The 21234-nt window shown below is 39.1% G+C and overlaps 3 protein-coding genes across 3 annotated transcripts; 1 reads left to right on the forward strand and 2 right to left on the reverse strand.

The window, feature by feature from the left end:
- Positions 1 to 353: 353 nt before the first annotated feature.
- On the reverse strand, positions 354 to 1846 carry guca1ab.2 (guanylate cyclase activator 1Ab.2). Its single transcript, XM_029430644.1, is given in 5 exon segments — positions 354 to 484; positions 631 to 721; positions 995 to 1144; positions 1648 to 1764; positions 1766 to 1846. Coding segments are annotated over 5 exon segments (570 nt in total).
- Positions 1847 to 6908: 5062 nt separating this feature from the next.
- On the forward strand, positions 6909 to 15492 carry LOC115007700 (pollen-specific leucine-rich repeat extensin-like protein 1). The gene is made up of 5 exons (XM_029430645.1): positions 6909 to 7052; positions 9176 to 9264; positions 11828 to 11918; positions 12540 to 14526; positions 14621 to 15492. The coding sequence occupies exons 1-5, from the start codon at positions 6977 to 6979 to the stop codon at positions 14715 to 14717; spliced, it is 2340 nt and encodes a 779-aa protein (XP_029286505.1). The 5' UTR covers positions 6909 to 6976; the 3' UTR covers positions 14718 to 15492.
- Positions 15493 to 16715: 1223 nt separating this feature from the next.
- wdr77 (WD repeat domain 77) lies at positions 16716 to 20999 on the reverse strand. The gene is made up of 10 exons (XM_029431373.1): positions 20625 to 20999; positions 20072 to 20257; positions 19840 to 19981; positions 19363 to 19412; positions 18704 to 18774; positions 18388 to 18445; positions 17954 to 18025; positions 17761 to 17869; positions 17608 to 17676; positions 16716 to 17188 (listed from the first exon to the last, which is right to left on the reverse strand). Exons 1-10 carry the CDS (start codon positions 20731 to 20733, stop codon positions 17041 to 17043), a joined length of 1014 nt encoding a protein of 337 aa, XP_029287233.1. The 5' UTR covers positions 20734 to 20999; the 3' UTR covers positions 16716 to 17040.
- Positions 21000 to 21234: the final 235 nt, after the last annotated feature.

Here is a 21234-nt window from a genome sequence, read left to right on the forward strand (position 1 = left end):
AAAGATAATGAGTCTCAAATTCTACTGGTAATATAAAGGCTATTTAATAACAAATCCATGGCAATATTGGCACTCAATGGACACTGGACAGAAATCATGCAGTGTCACATGTGTCATTTCAGCTGGAGTCCAACAGAGGAGGCTCCTGAACACTGATGGAGTTGAACAATTTGAGTTCTTAACCTGAGGAAAAATCCAAACAATACAACCATGCAGTACTTTGACAATGACCCAGAGATTAGTCCACATCCGTTTGTCTGGATGATGATTTATGGATTCAACTAAACCCACATCTTCAGCTCTGGCACAGTTGAACAAAGATGTATATTTCAGGGTCCATGCAGATGGAGGTATTAGATGTTGGAACTTATTTCTCCTCGAATTATTTGGACAATGTGTGTGAGGTCCAAACTCTCTGTTAGTGTCCTCAGCAGCATTTCGTCATTCTGAATCCCCTCCATGAACTCTCCATAGGAGAGTTCACCTGAAAAAAAAAACACACACACTAAACTCAAATCCTGTAGTGGTGATGGTGACAGAGATCCATATTTTGTAAATCATTTGCCAAGATTTAGATTCCCAGTTGGTGCCCCCAAGTGTCTGACTGAAGATTTGTCCCTCCTGTCTTACCATCTCTATTAATGTCAATCTTGTCAAACACCATGTTGGCAAAGTCCTCTGCTGATATCTCACTAGGAATTCCATTGATTGCACGGATGGACTAAACATGACACAAAGAAAGGAGATCATGTTATAAACTGACACATGTAATGCTTTCGTCAACCAGTAGATGTCAGCCAAGTGTCGGCCATTTGCCTCTGCACCTTGTATTACACACTGTATGGCCCACACACCTTTAAACCTGAGGTGGGATTTCTGTGCCTTGTATCTCATTCATGCCTGAGTAATCTAAGCAGGTTATTTTAGGACAGTACTTGGGATTTCCTTAGGTCTTTCAATTAGCCAAGCATCCATCTTTAACATGAAGGCGCACCTTAATTATCTGAAGCAGCTCCTCTTGGTCGATGCATCCACTCCCATTTACATCATACAGTTTGAAGTACCAGCGGAGCTTCTTCTGCACTCCTCCATTTAGCACCAGGCTAAGAGCAGCTACATACTCCATGAAGTCAATGAAGCCATCCTGCAAAAGAAAAGGACACCATGAACATTGTCATTAGTAGAGCAGTATTCAAAGTATACTCCTGCCACATTAAATCTGTGCAAAAAACTGCACATTTTCCCCACCCATTTTATAATCAGATAAAAAAAACAATCTAATGATAACGCAGGCAGACACTGAAGAAAAACACATGCACTCTGCTCATATAAGTTTACAATGGTGTATTAATGGACATGAGATAGATGTAGTTGGTGGAAAAAAGTGCATGCAAACATTATAATCCTTATTCTTGGTAATAGCAGATTATCAGTATTATTGATATGTTGTGAGTATGATTTGGATGAATAATATTAGCAGCATTAGCATAAGCTTTTACCTGTAAACAAATAAATGTAATGAGAACTAAACCTTCTCCGTCTGCAAAGGATACAGTATTAAAACATTTCACAGTCAATGCTATTCAGTAAAGAAGCAACTAATGATGAGTAGAGATTACCCTGCCAGAATATTATAAATGATCTTACACTGTTCATATCAAATGCTGAAAACATAGTCCAAACGTAGGCATTTGACTTATCCGACAGATTCTTCAGGCCAAAAAACTGCTTAAACTCGTAAAAGGTGATAAGTCCAGACGGGCACTTCGGTCATAAATCTTCTGTACCACTGATGACTCTCACAAGCTTGTAGTTCCTCAACACTCGTCCCAGCGCTGTTTCCCATGTCTCTTTTTCAAAATAGAAATGTAAAAAGTCCTGTAAAAACCATAATCAGAATGTACTGCATTCACAGAGCGTCCATGCATGGCCAGTATGCAGACTAAAAACAAACAGCAGGATTCAGTGTGCGTCAGCCAATAATTTCTCTGTACGCCTGTGGGAAAAGGTCACAAGTTGTAATCCACTTTGCTTGCGAGTAAAGACTTCACTAATGAAAGAGAGTTAGGGGCAGAAATAAACCCCTGTTTATCTTACAAGATGACACAAGCTGCCCAAACATTAATATTAAAGATTTGTGACTGACTTTAATGAATGAATCAAATATCTATTAATACAGCTCACGTAGGCCATTATTGTGCAGAATCGTCTCTCCTGAGCACTTATTTGTGTTGGCCAGCAGTAAGCCTAGTAAGCATACATTTTCTTGTTGCTGCTTATTTTTGTAACCTACCTGTTTTGTACATATACATTATATATATATATATATATATATATATATATATATATATATATATATATATATATATATATATATATATATATATATATACAGTATGTGTACATGCTGGGATAGTAGTATAAGGAATGTGTGTACTTAATTTGGTTAATTACTGTATGTAGCAAATGTGTTGCTTTCTTTACTGACATGTTCTGTTCTTTTGTTACAAATTATTATTAATTAAACAACACTAAGAATCCACAGCCATGCTAGCGGCTCTGTTAAGCTGTACTTGATTCTCACATCACAATGCTAACATGCTTACAAAGATAATAGTAGCAAGTTTTCCATTTTCATGTGTTAGTTTAGCGTGTTAGCATGCTAACATCAGCTAATTAGCACTAAACAGGAAGTACAGCTGATGCTGATGAAATTGTCCTTATATTTCAATAAAGAACTAAAAAGTCAACCTCATGGTGGCGCTAGAGGAAAACTAAGAGGTTCATCAAAGACGGATACACCGCTGAAGACCATGAATGTTAAAAATCTCATAGTCTGGACCAAAGTGGTGGATTGACCAGCCCCAACAAACCAGCATCGCCTTACCTAGAGCCAGGCTTCTAGCACAGCTAAAAAAAAAGATTCAACAAAATTAAATCATATACCATGAATCATAAAGTGAGACTGATTGTTTGTGGATGTTCACCTGCTTTATTGTGAGATATTATTTGGTTCTCTCCTTTACTGGGTTGTGTTCTTTAATGTTGACATGCTGTCATTGTCTCGCAGGTGAGATGGGGGCCTGCCAATGTGGTTTAATGCAATTCAGAGGGCTCACAGTTTCTGGGCCCCCTCTGGCCTTCACCTACAAAATGCCTCCAAAGAGACACGTACCAACCAGGAAGACTCAAAATTACCACAAAGAAACATAAAAGGCCTACAAAGAGACACAACAAGATAAAGACACTAGAACAACTACAAAGAGATACAAAACAGCTGCAAAAAGACACAGAGGCCATAGAGAGACTCAAAACAACTATGAAAAGGGGCTAAACAACTACAAAGAGACTCAAAACAACTACAAAGAGACTCAAAACAACCACAAAGAGACTCAAAACAACCACAAAGAGACTAAAAACAACAACAAAGAGACTCAAAACAACCACAAAGAGACTCAAAACAACCACAAAGAGACTCAAAACAACTACAAAGAGACTCAAAACAACCACAAAGAGACTCAAAACAACCACAAAGAGACTCAAAACAACCACAAAGAGACTCAAAACAACTACAAAGAGACTCAAGACAACAACAAAAAGTGGCTAAACAACTATAAAGTCTGTGTGTCTGTAGGAGAGGTGGTGGGGCTGTTTGCATGTCTGTGCCCAGTGGCCCACTGCGTCATAATCCACGGACATGAACTTAGCCTCACAGGGAAGGGGTCATCGACACGTAGGGGAAAAGAGAAAGTAAACTCCGAGGTAAATAGGCTACAGGTAAAGAAGGAAGCCAACCACAACATAGTGCATTAATAATGTTTTTAAGACTCAAAAGACATTCACACACATGTCTGTTTACACTCTGTTTGGACTGAAGCTCTTTGAGGCAAACGTCAGTTTAAAAATGTTGTCATAAATCTTCTTCCTTAAGTCTTCTCACTGTAGTCCTGAGTGATCTCTCAGCTTACTCTAGTTGCACTGTAGGAATGATCGTCACTGTGATGCTTTAGACCCTCTTAAAGCCCCTCCATCTGCCGTCACATCCACTGTAGCAGCTGCTGCTTTGTTGGCAAGACTGGGACGTCAACAAGCCTGCAGTGTGAGCCTCCCCTGCTACTGAAATAAATAGATTGTATGGTCCTAAGAGAAGTTACATATAAGAGTGACAGCATGTTAAAGGGTCAGCTCACCCAAATTATATTTAAAAGAATATTACCTAGTAGTGTGTAGGTGTGCAAATAGTTGTATTTGACTTGGTTTGATGTCTCCTTCAACCAATGGGAGTGAAATGTTGCTTTATTTATGTATTGTTTGTTTGTTTTTTAATAGGGAGAAGTGAATTAGCCAAAAAAGTATTAAAAGACTTAAAAGACACTGTCCTCTCCTCACTGAATGAGCATAATGGGACAATAAAGAACTGAATAAATCCATGAAACGGTCCAAAGAGCTCATGATTCACAGAACTGCTACTGCTTTCATTTCATGGTAGAGCCGAGCTTTACAGTATGTTCAGCACAGGGAAGCAGGTAAAGTATATTGCCAGCACATTCCTTACACTTCAGCTGGCATTAGTCGTCATGATTCAATTCCCACCGAGGAGAGAGGAACCGGATGGACCGGTCTGGTTTGTCTGCAGGATAACTGAGATTTAGGTGTGACAGGCAGACGTGACACAAACACTGACTGTCACCAGGAGAAGAGACAAATGATTGACTGACTCTCTGGACAGCATCATTGTTTTATAAACTCACCTATAACATAGTTCAATAATTGCATGAATTAAAATAATTACGGATTATTTAATCAAATATACAGATATTTTAAATTAAATTATTTGTCATCCTCATGAATCTGATCAAGGAAATAGATCAATTGTCCTTATTGGATTATTACTATGTTAGTAAGATTCATGGATGTGTGGATGTGTTTCTTAAGTAAAAGTAGTATCAGCAACTTTCTATCTTTTTCTAGAGCTTTTCACCAAATCAGTTCTTATTGTACCAACATATAGTTCCAAAACTTAAAATATTGTAGTGATACCATGATAATTACACCAAAGTAATGTGATTTTTGATTTCATCAGATCATCATGTTTTCTTCCTGGATATTTCACATATGCGTTTGGAGTAAGGAGTTTTAGGCCGATATAAATATAAATATAATGTACTGTATATCAATATATGATATCTTACATAATACATACGGAACTAGTAAAGTAAAAATACTCTAGGTTATACAAATACGGTACTTTGAGTAAATGTACTTAGTAACTGTCCACCACTTTGTACAAATGTTAACCTCCTCAACTCCGAGCCCTTGAGGAATCAAAGATATTTGCTTAGCTCAGAAAGCAGTGCGTAAATGCTGTTGTAGTTTTTTTGTTATGGGTCAACTCACTCTGAGGTTTAGAGAAGTCTTGATCCTCTTTAGCTTTTTACATAATCTTTATGGTTATCCTGCTTATATAGGTCACATACTTAACCATTGCCTAACCCTCCTTAAGTAAATACTGACACCACAGAGTCCAGGTAAGCAATGCCACAGATGTATAATAAAGATAATTAAGCTCCTTAATTTGAAAACGTATCCTTATCTCTTGCCAATAAGTACGACGAAATGGCTGTTTTGTTTGGAATGTTGATCGCAGAAAAAGTTAATCTTGTGATTGTTCAATAAGATCTGAGACCCTGTACTAAACATTACTAGTGTGTTTTGTCCAATGTAAAGCACCTTTCTGGGTATATGCACTTTTGCACTTTTAAAGAAAAGTGTACCATACACTGTAAACCGTACAATTCTGGCTTTGAAAGTTGCTATAGAAATAAATACGATAAAGTTTACTTACTTCTGCTCAAGTTGATCTTTTTATTACACATTTCTAACCATGAGAGATCTTATTTACATTAACATCTTACTTCCTGTTGCAAGCTTAAGCACTGGCCCCTTGGTGACCCATACAAAACAAAAGCATGTTCAACTTAACAGCATGGTGATAACAAAGCCATGTGGGCTTTTATTTTGTATGGGTCACCAAGGGGCCCGTGCTTAAGCTTGCAACAGGAAGTAAGACGATGGGTATTCAGTGGTGAAAGTGGTACTCAGATCTTTTACTTAAGTAAAAGTAGTAATACACAGTGTGGGAATACTCGGTCACAAGTACAAGTCCTGCATTCAAAATCTTACTTAAGTAAAAGTGTTAGCATTAAAATACAGTACTTATTATGCAGAATAATATATATTATTTATTGGATTATAATTATTGATACATTAATGTGCTCATCACTTTAATAATTATTTCATAATTAATAATTCATTTAATTTAATCAATAACATTTTATCTTAACCTATAATAATACATGATACATTATTTATTGATTATATTTATATATTACTAACCTGAATATGTAAAGTAACTAAAGCTATCAAATTAATGTAGTGGGGTAAAAAGTGTAAGTATTTGCCTCTGAGATGTAGTAAAGTAGAAGATAGCATAAAATGGAAATACGTAAGTGAAGTACAAGTATGTCATCATTGTATTTAAGCACAGTACTTGAGTAAATGTACTTAGTTACTGTCCACCACTGTGACTACAACTCAATAGATTTAATGTTTCTACCAAATGAAATAGTGTCACAATCAGTCAGCCATGCCAGAGTACTTTGAAGTGCACGAGCAGCTCAGTGCGCAGGTGAGATATGTGCTGGAATGTGTGCGAAAAGGAGAGCGAGGCCTCACCTGTTGGGAGTGTATAAAAACAGGGAGGCACAGTGAAAGGGGAGTGGGCGGGGTTTGCTCCATTTTCTCTCTCTGTTCCTAAAAGTTCGCATCAAATCACAGGAGTCAGATTTACCTGGTGCTCGGCGGTGCACCTGTCGCGAAAGTAGCTCACCTGCGCTTTACCTCGGATATACCCGTCCATTCAAAATGCGTTAATGATCGCAACCAGTCGTATCTACACATTAACTAATCAATAATCATGAGGAAGGGTTTTAAGTTCCTGGGTCGGAAGAGCCACTCTCTTTTCGACAGCAATCTCAAAATCAATGACATGGGTGAGTACACTGCTTACAGAGCCCATTGGCTATAATGGAGAATCTATTTACTGAAGAACAGCACGACCTTTGAACTTGACGTTATCATGGACACAACTGTTAAAGCCAGGAAGCTCCCACATTATAAAGGAAATCCCAGTAGTATTTTAGTATTGTTATAATGGCTTGTCCTGATAAACTGGTAGCAACAGGTGCCATCAAGGGAATGAAAACCCTGTTTTCAAATATTAAAGTCTCTTCGTGGTAAATCTGGGTGACCGTGCATATCTGGCATTCATACTGTCCTCCACCAATTGTGTTGACTAGGTGTGCTTTAGTGTTTCCTTAACAATGCTTTGAGGAAACAAGGGATTGTTGAAGCAAATCTAGAAACTACATCCAAGTGGAAACATTGGTTCAGCTGGATACCTCTGGATTTATGTCTAAAACAGCTGCTTTCTGTTTGTTTAACAACTACGTTATGAGTCACACATTGTACAATCTCAGATACACAACAAAATGATGGTGTTTGCGGTTTCACTTACAATTATTGTAAGTGAAACAACTTGAAGAAAATATGACGATGATACAGATGAAATCAAACATCACATCACTTTTTAAATACCTTGATATCAACAAACTATTTTAGGGACTGGTACATTATTAGTACTTTAAGAACATAGCATAACAGCATATAACAGCATATATATATATGCCATTACAACTGAGCAAACTCCATTTGCTGAGGAATACCATGAGATGAAAGCTGAGATGAGGTGAAAGCTTTATAAAAAGATAGTAAGTGGACCTTGAGTTCAATTTCTTTGCTAAACTATAAAAACAAAGTTTTAAATGATAATCATGTTTACAGATAAACTGCCCAGCTGTATGGGGCAATAGTTCCAGCAGGAACGAGGAGGGATAACTATGCAAAGCCACAGCATGAGAGGGAATATTTGTTCATTTAAATCAAGCAGGTGACCAACAGGGAAATTAATCATTTGGTTAGTCTGATTTAACACCACAGGCAATAATGCTATAGTTCTGACTTGAGTTATTTTGGCGTGACAGAATCATGTTTGGTCTAAAGTGCATGAACATCACAGGGAGAACATAATGGTTATACTTATTGAGTAAAGGAAAACACTTTGCGTTTCTTCTTTATAAGTTGAAGTCCTTTGGCTGCCAGAACATGCAGACTAAGTGCACCTCAGTGACAAGTTTCTTTCATCGTTCTCTTATTGGACAGATAAGATGACTGACACTGGAATGAGCAGCAAAGGAATGTGCAACCTGTTTGAGTGTACACATTTCTTTTCTCCAAACTACCCTGGTGACCTGGGATAATACCAGTTAGTTTAGCAGAATGGTTTCTCATTCTTTCATATCTTAAGTTGAGGGATAAGTTTAGTGACTCACTCGTTGTCTCAGTGCTCTTTCAACTCACCTAAAACACGGAGATTTATATTAATGTCTCTTTACCACTTTGACTTAAAATTGCAAGATCATTATGCCCTGCTGTTCGCAGTACAAACAATAGATACGTAAAGAACTTTAAAAGCATTAAAAACATCCATGTTTAGCCGACATGTGATGCCAGTTTTTTGAAGAGAAAAAACATATACAATTAATTTAACCTAAATGTATCCAAAGAAATGTTTAAAACCTGAAACCACTTCGCCAAGATAAACTATCTTTATGTGAAAATATGATTAACATGAGTGTGTCATATGGTACAAGATGGATGTGGTCATTTACTTCAGTTACCACCTAAACTTAGCTTTCACTTCAACACAATGGGGAAATATAAACAAAGATTACAGTCATCTGTTCAGCTGCCTGTAACTATTTAATTGTCAACAACAAAGCTACCTTTACCAGCACATGGGATCACACAGGAGATCTTTAGGTTGAGTGAAAACTACTAAGCATTTGGTGCAATTAGGCATTTTAGAAACTAATGGATTTCTGAAAATATAATCATAAAGTGCTCTCTGTAATTGAAAAATATGCCCGTGTTGATCCCTGTCTTACACCGACCACATTGCCAAGTTATTCAGATAGCTTTAATGGCTCAAATCATCCACGGACTCACATAGGACTGCTAGAGGATACTAATCTATTTAGCTTTTTTATTTCCTCAGACAACGTGGAGCTGGTGCTGGAGTCATCAGCGATCCCCCAGTCAGGAACTGCCAGTGTGCGGGCCAGACCTACCGTCAACCATCATACTGTGAGTATCTCAGTAAAGCTTCTAGGTGCATATGCTGCACATATTTACATATATATCACTTAGTTTCCTGCATTGGAATAACATAAGATAATGCATCTGAGCAGACTGCACCCTGTGGTTTACCTGCAGTTGAAGGATTACTTAATCTTGTACTCCATACCTGCAGAGCTGCACTGATGCAAATGAACTGATAAAGGACAGTTTAGTGTTTGACTGCGTTTGAATCTGGGTCAGTTTAAACAAGCACAGGGCCAGGACATGTTACCAAGTATTTGTTAATCAATCATCTGTCATTTTGTCAGAGCATTGGTGTTGAGTTTGGATCTGTTTGTGTCTGTTTGGTGAAAGTGACTTTCCCTTGATAACTATAATATATCCTCATGTGGGAGCGATGATACTGACCTTTTCTTGAAATCATTTGGCTGTGAAAGATGATGTACCTGCTATTATAATAAAACATGGGCTTTAATAAAGATGGCATCACCATCCAGGTGCATTACATAAGATACTGTAAGACAAAAGCAAAATCTTTTAATCCAGAATAAATCTTCAATAGTAGAGTGCCATATGCACTGATTGCATTCAGAGGAAAGAGGACTGCAAAATACAAGTCAGTGATTAATACATTTAATAGAAACAGCCTTATTTGGTTACAGTGTATTGATAATGTATCACCATTGGTGGAAAGTAACTAAGTCGATGTTCTTAAGTACAATTTTGAGTTACCTGAGTAGTTTAATTTATTTCTACGTTATACTTCTACTCCATCATATTGTACTTTTTACTCCACTTGTATCTGACAGCTTAAATTACTTCTCAGATTTAGATTTTCACATAATAAAAACATACGCTTATATAATAAAATACATTGTTAAATGTTGTAAACCATTTGTTCCCAACCTTCTTGGCTATAAAAAAGTGTGTCTAGTTGGGGTCAATGTAGGCAACAGTATAACACTCACAAGGGCCATTCTGCAGCATAATGAGTGCTTTTGAAAATCAAAGAACATTTTGCTGATAAATTTTGTACTTTTACTTAAGTAGAATTTTGATTGCAAGACTTTTAATATTGTCACCTTGTGATATTGCTACTGTTACTTAAGTAATGATCCCAATACCACCACTGTGTATATCAAGTGTAGATATACACTGCCATGTTTGTCATGTTTTAGTGGTTTGGGAAGATTCCCTTCACTTGTAGCACTACATTAGCTGTCCGTATGACTTTCAGGCCTCCCATTATATCGTCATGGTGCATATATAAATAAAGAGCTCATCTCTGCTGATTCACACACCTCAGTGTTTGGGAGTGTTCGGCGAATGTGTCTGTGGCATGCGTTTGACGTGGCACACCCAGCAGCACATGGGCAGGACAGCTGAGACTGCTCGACAGATGAAAGTGCGTCATAGCGCAGTAAACAAAGAGATTACCTCAAACTGGATCATACGCCATCTTTACTGACACGCCTTCAGCCCGTGGTGCAGTGTTCATACCTTTCCAAGAAACTACATACAGTACATGTCCTGTGATTGTTAGCCAAGAGACAATTGTGTCATTCAAGGTGTGATAGCAGGCAGATGTCCCATTTATTTGAATCTAGATAACAAGCGTTTAAAAGGGCTGAAAAGCAGTATACCAGCAACCTTCAGACCCTAATTCATTACCAGCGTAATAAATACAACTGTTTTTAAGCAAAACTGGTGGAAGCATGTTGCTTTCATTGAATTAGCAGATTATAAAAAGAGCCTGCAAAAGTCAAAAGGTACAACACAAAAGAATGTTTGTACTGCAGGAATCTTTTTTTTGCCCCTTCGAAGGGCATATACCCCGTTAACTCTCATGGACTTGTATTGTGTCAACACATTGTGTGTTTATTTTTGGTGGCGGTTGGGCCATTAAAAGAACAGCAAATCTCTCTCACACACACACACACACACACACACAGACACACACACACACACACACACACACACACACACACACACACACACACACACACAAACACACACACGTATCCAAGTGACACCCTGCAATTTTCTCAGCCAGGCCCACATTAACTCTAGGACATTGTGATGAATAATAGGTGTTTCCTATGAATCACTCAGTGATCCTCACAAGTAAAGTATGTGGAAGTGTTGTGTGCAAAAAATGATCCTTTAGTCACAGTGCACCTAAGAATAGCCTAAAAAACTGTCGAAACTGCTATGCTTTATTTTTACAGATTTAGTTTTGAACTATTTGCAAAAAAAAAAGCATTTGTGAAAACATTAGGTTCCACATAATACCGAAACCTGAGAGCCAGTTCAATTATTTAGCAGCAACTTTTGATGTCAATAATGTAAGTATTGGACGTAATAATCCTTTTTCCAGGAACAATGAGGGTTGCTCTCAATAGTTTAGAACTGGTTTGTTCACTGCAGGAGTGGATACTGACAGAAAGAAATCTTTTAATCGCCTCTCATGTGTCTCATGTTTATTGAAATTCTTGATCCATGCTTTGTTTCTTGTGTCGCAGATGTTGAAATATCAACGGTTTGATGTCTTTTGTTTTTTTCTTCACAGTCTTCGACTGACAGTTTTCAAGGGTTTGCCGTCCCGACACCCAAAGTCCCCCTCCTTCCCCTCGTTAACGGTCCAAAGACCAACGGTTCAAGTGAGCATCTACCTACCTCAAATATGTACTAGATACTAGATTTCCTTTATTTACACTCTGAAGGACCCCAATCATATGCGGTGCCTTTTCTCAGACTCAGTTGCGGCAATCACAATGTCGCCGTAAAGGGTTGAAAATGAAGGGCAGGTAAATGTTTGTCCAGGCTGTTGCTCAATAACCCTTCTGAATGTGTCTAAACTGCCATACCAGATGGCAAGCATATTTACAGAGGGAGTGTTTGCATTTATAGAAAGAAGGGGATATCGGTCATTTAATATTACCTGTGAGCAATTCCAAATCTATGTAAGATTACTATATCACTATCAGGCTTTAAACTCTAGAATTCACTTTAGCATTACATCTTGATTCTTCATGATCTACATACTTATTTCTCCCTTTTCAGACATCTGCTTTTTAGTGAATTGTTGATGTGAAATGGAAGAACATGATTGCATTCAGAATCAAAATCGAGAAATGTTATTGTATTTGTATCGGACATGCTTAACATTTCTCACATACTTCTGAATACCTCTACAGTATGTAAATGCTTGAAACCTGTTAAAGATTGTTAGTGCTGGTGTCTACAGCTTTTCTCAGTTATTCTTTCTTCTTTTTCCATAGTCAGTGGAGATCACTTCTCCAATGGATCGGTCATATCTGTGCCTGACCTTGTGGAGGGGGAAATATTTGTTCCTCCACCTCCCTCTATGGCACCTCCACCCCCTCCAGGGACTTTTGTCCCGCCTCCACTAGACTTCATGGGTGACCTGAACAGTCTAAATTTGCCAAACCTTCAGTCTCCTTCCATGCCTGTTTCAAATCCGTCCTCACTGGCACCCTTCATGGAGAGGGAAGACTCAACCTTCATAAAACGGCCACCAATGACTCCGCCAAAGCCTCCATCTACTAGCTCTAGTGGCTCTGTATACTCTGTACCCATTTCTAGTTTACCGCCAGCCAAAGTTCCTGAGCAGCCAGCCTTTGCCCCACCACAGCCTCCTTCTGAAGGGCAACACAAGACTCAAAAGAAGCCACCTCCAAAACCCATTAGACTGTCCTCTATACCCAACTTTGACTCCCCACCAAATACTCCTGCCCCACCTCCCCCCTTGCAGACAGCCGCACTGTCCACTTTCAATCCCCAAAACACAGCAAAGCTTTACAATGTTCCTCAGCCCTCAATTCTCCGTGGGTATGAGGAACAGGACACAAGACCCAAACAGGTGTTACTCCTGGAAGATTCTACGCCTGTTAACTCTGCCCAAGTGCTTGCCACGGTCGATGGGAAATCCCCTAAAGTGGCTACACGGTCTAAACCAGTACCCACACTGTCTAAACCAGTACCCAAAGATGTACAGGAGCTGAAGGAGTACTTACAAATGACCCAACCCTCTCAATCACCCCTGCCTGAGCCGAAGAAGGAGGCTCCAACACCGATAGTTTCAGCACAGCCAGAAATAGACAAATCTCTCCAGCCTCCACATCAGACATCACCACAGCTTCAGAAACTGAATGATACTCGGGTGAATTCAGAGACCATCAAGGATAGATTTGAAGGATCTCCAAGTCTTCGCAAATTCAGTCCGATAATTGATCGTAAACTACGCATCCTGAAGAGTAGTGAAACCAACGGAGCACGAAATGGACCAGCTTCCCCACTGGCTCTTTTAAAGGCAGCTAAAGACAGAGAAAAACATAGATCGAGTCACCCTCCGTCACGGGAAAACAGCAGCAAGGCGCATGAGCAGCCAAGTGCAAGCATTCACCCGAGTGACTCGAGTCCCAATTCCTTTATCGTCACCCCAAGGTCCAGCTCATCCTCTTCTCCATCATCTCTAGAAAGAATGCAGGAGAGTCTAAAGTTTGTCAGTCCTGCAGTACATACGCAAACAATTCAGACTCCAGAAAAATCCAGCAGCCCTGCTGTGGTCAAGGATCAGATACCATCCGCCAGTTCAGCTCTCAGTAGGATGGCTGCATCCCTAAGTAAGACCAACCTGGTTGAGCAGAAACAAAATTCTGTGCAAAGCCCCTCAAAGTCTGAATCCACAACGCCTGAGGAGTTAAGTATGCCATTAATTCCTCCGCCGCCAGAGTTTGATGATTTTGACAAGTTTATGGAGCCCCCTCCTTCCATCCCTCCGCCTGACCCTCCCATGAAAAAGGCACCAACACCACATATGATCCCTCTCCCTCCATCTCAAGTTCCACCCCCTCCTCCAAAGCCCAAACCCCCAGCAGCTCCAAAACTCCCACCTCCTGACATCGTCAAACCAAAGCTGCAACCCCAGACAAAACCCAAGGCAGCCCCTTCTCAGCTACCATCCACTCTTTCCCCCAGCCAGGCCACACTCCTGAGCATCTTACAAAAGAAGATGTTAGAAATGGACCACAAAATGGACCCAGTGAAGGATGCAGAGTCCAGTTCTGATGACTGGGGCACCCACTTACCCGAGGAAGAAAATAAGGTCCCCGTTGTCCCCAGAGCCACACCGCAGAGTAGGAATTACTCTGTGGTCAACAAAGCAGCAACCCTGAACATGCAGGAGCTGGAGGGTAAATTGGTCAGAAAATATCAGGAGTCCTCTTCAGTGAAAGTTCCCAACAGGTAAGAGTGCTCAAATAGGACTTTTTTTGACACAATAAGCAAAGTGTTTGTGTACAGTATCAACTCATAATCGTGAATGCGTTTTTCTTTTCAGCAACGGAACGCAGTCAAAACATCACACTGGTATGACCTTTACAGTTCGACCTGGAACCAAACAGCCCATTACTCTCGTCAGTAATGGGGATCCTTAATGAGACACGTTAATGAGAGAGGGGTTCTTCTGTTTAGCACACATTGCATGAGATCGGATAATGTGATCTTGCATCAGAAGGAATATGTACAATGGGGAGAAAAAAGCACTTTGAACAAATGTGGTTAGCAAAAATGTTTTTATAACAATGGTCTGCTCAGTTCTGAATGTACTCTGAATGCATTTCTCAATCTTTGGAGAGCACACCATCACGTTTTCTTTTGTATTTTCTTTTTTAAGTATTTTTAAACGTTTTGTTTAGCTGCTGCTGTTTATTCAGGGTAGAGGTATATATTGCATATGTTGCCTTTGTAACAAAAGCTTTTAAAGTCAAAATGCCACATGGGTAAAATTCATAAGAAAATAGTCATTACACTATAAATTCCTGAATAAAATCTGACATTTATTTGTAACCTTGATTGTAAAACACAATAATAATGTACACTATAATTATTGTGGTTCATGCTGTCCCATAACAGAAATGTTCTTTCACTGTTACATGTACATTATGTAGGTTCACTGGAACAATAATTCATCATTCAGACAAGTGCGTTTCAGTAGCTTTGTTTCTCATATTTATTGATCTACGAAATGTTTGCCATCTGTATAATAGTTACTTTTCTGCAGTAAAATGTGTTTCAATGCATCTATACTAATGCTGTATATAAGATTATAACAGAACTTAATATTGTAAGATGTTTTATGTACATGTAAGGTTGTATAATCAAAATATTTAAAAAACAGAGGTTATAAAGTCTTTAAGCAGAGATGTTCATCTAAACGGTGTCCTACAACTAACTGGAAAATAAATTTAAGCAATAATTGCACGTCTTCGTAAATGAGTTTTTTTGTTCATAGTATTCAAGCTTGTGTCAGAGGTCTTAGTCAAGAAAAGTACAGCTGACAATGTGCTTTTTGGTATGCAGATAACAATTAACAGTTGCACGGTGGTTTATACAATACATTAGTGGAAAGAGTAGGGAGCAATATCTTCTTTTTGTTGGTTATATTTTTGGTCTTTTTATGCCTTTAATGACAGAGGGAAGTGTAGATAGTAAAAGAGAGAGAGGGGGAACGACATACAGCAAATGGCCACGGGTTGGACTCAAACCACGGGCCGCTGTGGCAAGGACTCAGACTTTGTATATGGGTCGCCCGCACTACCGGGACGCCCTTAATCAGCAATATCTTGAATAACCATTTTTCTTTCAAGATTCCGAGCGTTGCAGATCTCCATCTCAGTATTAAACCCTTTGTTAAATTAATTACATGTAGTAAGACATTATTACTGAGAGTCTCAGGCTCTGCTCTCTCCCTGCTCGCACCCTACCTAAAGGATCGCACCTACAGGGTAACTTGGAGAGGGGCTCTGTCGGACCCGTCAACTCACCACCGGGGTACCTCAGGGCTCTGTGCTGGGGCCTCTCCTCTTTTCACTGTACACCAACTCAATTGGCTCTGTCATTCACTCTCATGGTTTCTCCTACCACAGCTACGCAGATGACACTCAACTGAAGTGTAGTATTTATATAGGCCACAACATAACACTCCAGATAACAGCATCTGAGTCTGGTCTATGTTGATAAGCAATGAGCAGAATCCTGAACACACATCTCTTCATATGGCAACTTAGTGCTTTTTCCATTTTAGAAAAATAAGTTTCTCAATCATTTTCATACATCACTTTGATGTGACGCTGCGACATAAATCCAATACCATGATGTACCACTAAACTGGACCCAGTTCTTCATTTGGGTTTTTTTGTGCTTCTTTTTTGGCATATTAATATCTTTATAGAAAATTGATGATTCAATACCTCGTGTTTGGTTCTATCAGTATACAGTTTATGGCTATATATGATTTATAATACATGGGATATAGTATATTTCTCACAAACACAATACTTAAGTCTTTAAGCCTTCAACTTTTCAAACTACAGTTCCTTCCTTTAGTCTTACTGTTTTAAGTGTGTAATAGATATCAGGAAAACGCAAAGAAATGTCATTACATTATGTTACTTTTAATGTAAAATTATGCAAATACAAATGGGTTGCATTAAGTGTAATTACACATGGAAATGCTATACAGTATGAAGTAGAGAGACCATAATCAATCAGTAACAGGGGACAGAACTGGGAAGATATGGACAAGTCCAAATATTCTGCACATATCTGGAGTACTAAATGACAATGAAACACTTTAATCCATACTTCCTGACTAAGTTATTAGATTTTACTTTTTAGACAACCATGGACTCCCCTCAAAAATAGGGGGGAAAGGGGGGGGAATTTGTTTTTTCCAAGGTATGTGAGCAACTGTTGGGTCTAAGAGGTGGAGTTGGGAGCTTTAGCAGCCGGATCCACCGTGTGGTGAAGCACGAGGTGATCCCAGCCCACAGTTGTGAGAGTGTTGGAGCCACCGTGGAGCCAGCACACACCTTTGACAAAGTCCTGGTGTCGCCGATCTCTATGTCTACAAAGAAGAAGAAGAAGAAGACATGCATACTTAGGGCAGGGGGATAATTTAATGTGATCATTTATCGTCTTTCAATAAAATCATGACAAAATCATATAATGACATAATCATCATCATCATCATCATCATGTACATTTTGCACTAAAGTTCTTAAATAAAAGAGTAAATACTCAATACTTTAAGTATTTAATTCATACAGGAATATTTAAAAAAGGCTTTACCATGTTGTTGTTTCATATCGGCTTAGACTTTTTAATTAGCAGAAAACATACAACATCGTGATATATATGGTTATTGAGATATGAAATTATCTACATAGGGATCTATACCCAGCCCTATTATTACTTTTTATTTTATTTATAAACTTGTACAGGAGGTTGACCACGTTACTTTTAGTATGAAGTGAAAGGACTCACATTTCTTGCAGGTCAGAGTTCAGAACAGCGAGGGAACAATCATCACTTATGGAGGCGAGCAAGGGGGCACTGTGAGGGGGAAAGAAATTAGTTAACATTTTGTAAAAGGAGAAAGGAAAGACCCAATGACACAATGCTATAATTTATGTTTACCTATGTGTCGAGAAGGCGAGGGCATTAACTCCGCGGCTGTGGACGCTCACCAGCCGGGCCGGCTCTGTTCCCAGGAAATCCTTCACAGTCACTCTGCCCAGCTCATCACCTGAGGCACAACAAGCATGATCAGAACCGCAGGGACCGACAAATGAATGTTTCCATCAATCAATAACCTGCTGCGGACACTTACCAAAAGCAATGGTGCTTCTGTGCTGCGGGTGCCAGGCTAGAGTGGTAGGGGAGCAGCTGAGGGACTCTAAATCTGAGACAAACACGGCAATGAAATATGCATAAAACAATTTTTTAAATACCATTAATTTAACTACAGACGGATTATCATGCCGCATTTCCACTGCGTACTGCACGGCACTGCTGAACTCGCTCTTTTCTTGGTTTCCCATTAACAAAAGTTATGGGTAGTAACTGGTACTTTCTTCCGTATCCAAGCAAACTGAGTCGATACTAGAAGGTGGCGCTAAAACACGGCATACCACCGATTGGTCCGAGTGAATCATCACCATGGCAACACGGGACATCCCACTCAAACCCGCCATTTTGAAATAGCCAAGCTACATTAAAAGTAAAAAGAAACGACTGCTATTTTTTTTGGGACATGTTGCTTACCTATTTTTGTGGCTGGTTTGTTTGGCTTCCTCCGGTCCCACATCAGCACACGGCCATCCTGAGTAATAGAGGAGAACAGGTTACCTGTGAATGAAGACAAGTATAGTGATACTGATCTCTCTTTGGTCTTTCTTTTACAGCTGGACTTTGATACACAGCATTTATTGTAGCTTCCTTGTGTTATAAAGAAAGAAAATCACTTCATCATTATTAATGTTTACATTTATATGGCATGGAGCTTCAAAATGAAGTTCCGGCAGTTATGTTAGGTGCTGTGTTTACAACCATGCGTGCAAACTGTTGAGCGGCTTCTTACTTGACCACAGGAGATGAAGAGAGACTCATCTGTAGGACTGCAGGCAACACAAGTGACTGGCTGTGTGTGCGCTGAAGGAGGAAAAAAAGCAAGCGAGATAGTTAGTTATGGTTTTTACCATCTTCATGAATGAGAATTTTCATTTTTTTTAATTACTGCTGACATGTCAAATCCACATTCTTCCAATAGGATCGTTTAATATATAATCATACTTTGTGAATTTCTAGAAAGCACACACTGTATATTATGTGCCCAAGCTGTAGAACCCTTCAAATGTATTTCAATGATGGAACATTTTATTCGGCATTAAAATGCACATATACCATATAACAGGCAAGCATGGGACACTGAAGCTGAATTCTCTTAAATTTAAGTAGTTAAATTCTCAGTACTGCACTAAAAGAAAATTGCTTATTCCTTGACCCATGGCTGAATCCAACATTTTATTACAATCCGTTTAAAGTTTGAAGATGTTGTGCAAATTAACAGAAGAGAAGATTCACAAATCAAGGGAATGGATCTAATGATTTACAAAGAGTGATTTATTTTTCCACTTGACTGACAAATATTAAATTAACTAAATATAATTTGATTTAAAAATAAACACTTTATTACTACTATCTAGATAGTCTGAGAGCCGTTTTGAGATGTTCCCTTACCATGGTAGGTAGTGACAGCCGTTTCCTGACTGAGATCCCAGACCTTAATTCTGCAGTGAAGAACAGGGAAAGAGATGCATCATGATTAGAGCTGCAATCATTCGTCAATTGACAGCAATATAAATAATTGCCAACTATTTTGATAAGGGAATAATCGTTTGAGTACATTTTCATGCAAAGTCTCTCAAATATGGAGATTTCCTTTTCTCTTCTCTGTTTCATAAACTGAATAGTGTTAGGTTTAGGACAAATCCTTGGACTTTGAGGAACTAGGATGGACATTTTTCACACATTTCTGACGATTAATTGGCAGATTAAATCGATAATGAAAATAATTGTTACTTGCAGCTATAATTGTGATGAGAAATGGATGAAAGAAGTGACTCCAAAAATCATAATGCCAAAGCTTAACACATAATCAATTAACATGTATTTGTTCTGCAACTTTGCGTGTATCTGTGTAAAATGGTGTCTCACCGACAGTCCATGCTGCCAGTGACAGCACTGTTTTCTCCAGTAACTGGGCTCACAGTGGTGACAATGTGGTCGTGGTCATGTTTGGTAAAGCGATTCACCAGCAGGCGTTCATCCTCTGCCAGTTCCCAGAGCTCCAGGGCACCTGCACAGGAATCAGTAAAAATAATCCAGTTTAAAATTCAACACTCAAGACCCATGCTTGATTCATAATAGCTATTAATCTGCTTCTTACCCGAGTCTGATGCAACAAGAACACCCTTTTCTGATGCCCATTTGACATCTGTGACTCCAGTCTCAGTCTGCACACCAGCTTTGCAGAGTCCCTCATTGGGGGCCTGCTCAGGGTCACTGTAGATCCAAACAGATCCCTGCCAGCTTCTGCCAGAGAGGCTGGAGGCACCGAGCAGCAGAGTACCATCTGAGAAGAGAGCCAATAAGAAATTTAAAAAATACCGTAAGACCTTAATTCTGCTGCGTCAGAAACACATAGAAACGCGTCACATAGTAGCTCAAATTAAATCTGCGAAATGTAATTTGTTTGCTTTATAACAAACGGTAGGAACCTGCAACACACTGAACAATCTAGCTGGACTGCTGCGCATGTGCACAACTTTTAAAACAAAATGTTATTTATTTAACATTTTGGCGGAATGTTTATACGCCAAATTACCAGCAGACCCTTGCACATGAGTACATATGTAAATAAACAGACAACTGATAATAACCAACTAGCGGCACCACGTGTTTACCCGTGTAACCTTCAACTAGCTTTGTTTGTTACCTACCTGCTCTGTATTGCGCCGAGCTCAGATGCTTCTCCATGCAGGCTGGAGCATTAGGAGGTATGTTCCACCGGTTTTCCTTGATCATGCTAGTATCCACTGCACTTTTCATTCAGACAACGCACTTTCTTTCAAAGGCTACAGATGTAATTTTCCAAACAACTTTAGCGCGATTTAGCTAGCTAGCTGTTACTGTTTGCTTGAACACCGGTTTCGTCTTTGGTTTATTTGGGAAAGATAGATAACAGGTTAGCTAAATATAGCTAAAGTTGTCTTTTCAAGAATGAATAAACGACTGAACAGCAACCATAGATGTATGCTACACATGGGATGAACAGACACTTCCTGGTCTCTTCTTCTTTGGTGTTTTATGGTAGTTTGAATCCACGATGTTGCATTACTGCCACCTTCAGGTTTTATTCTCCCTCATTGTCCATTCATTTCCAGTCCAGTCTCCCTTAAAAACTAAATAACAATGTTCTCTCTTCAGCACTGTCTCCACACTCTAAAATATCTTTATTGTTATCCTCTACCTGCCCTATTTTCCGTAATGTGCCATAATGTCTTGACTTTCTGTGTACATTTCCTTTATGATATAAGTATGTACTGTCTC

This window comes from Cottoperca gobio, chromosome 5 (assembly GCF_900634415.1).
Source record: "Cottoperca gobio chromosome 5, fCotGob3.1, whole genome shotgun sequence".
Taxonomy (NCBI): domain Eukaryota; kingdom Metazoa; phylum Chordata; class Actinopteri; order Perciformes; family Bovichtidae; genus Cottoperca; species Cottoperca gobio.

Coding starts and splice junctions, on each gene's coding strand:
- LOC115007700 (XM_029430645.1), top strand. CDS start 6,977: ATGAGGAAGGGTTTTAAGTTCCTGGGTCGGAAGAGCCACTCTCTTTTC. Junction 7,053..9,175: donor TCTCAAAATCAATGACATGG/GTGAGTACACTG, acceptor TTATTTCCTCAG/ACAACGTGGAGCTGGTGCTG. Junction 14,527..14,620: donor TCAGTGAAAGTTCCCAACAG/GTAAGAGTGCTC, acceptor TTTTCTTTTCAG/CAACGGAACGCAGTCAAAAC.
- wdr77 (XM_029431373.1), bottom strand. CDS start 20,733: ATGAAAAGTGCAGTGGATACTAGCATGATCAAGGAAAACCGGTGGAAC. Junction 19,982..20,071: donor TCTTGTTGCATCAGACTCGG/GTAAGAAGCAGA, acceptor ATTCCTGTGCAG/GTGCCCTGGAGCTCTGGGAA. Junction 19,413..19,839: donor ACTGGCAGCATGGACTGTCG/GTGAGACACCAT, acceptor TCTTCACTGCAG/AATTAAGGTCTGGGATCTCA.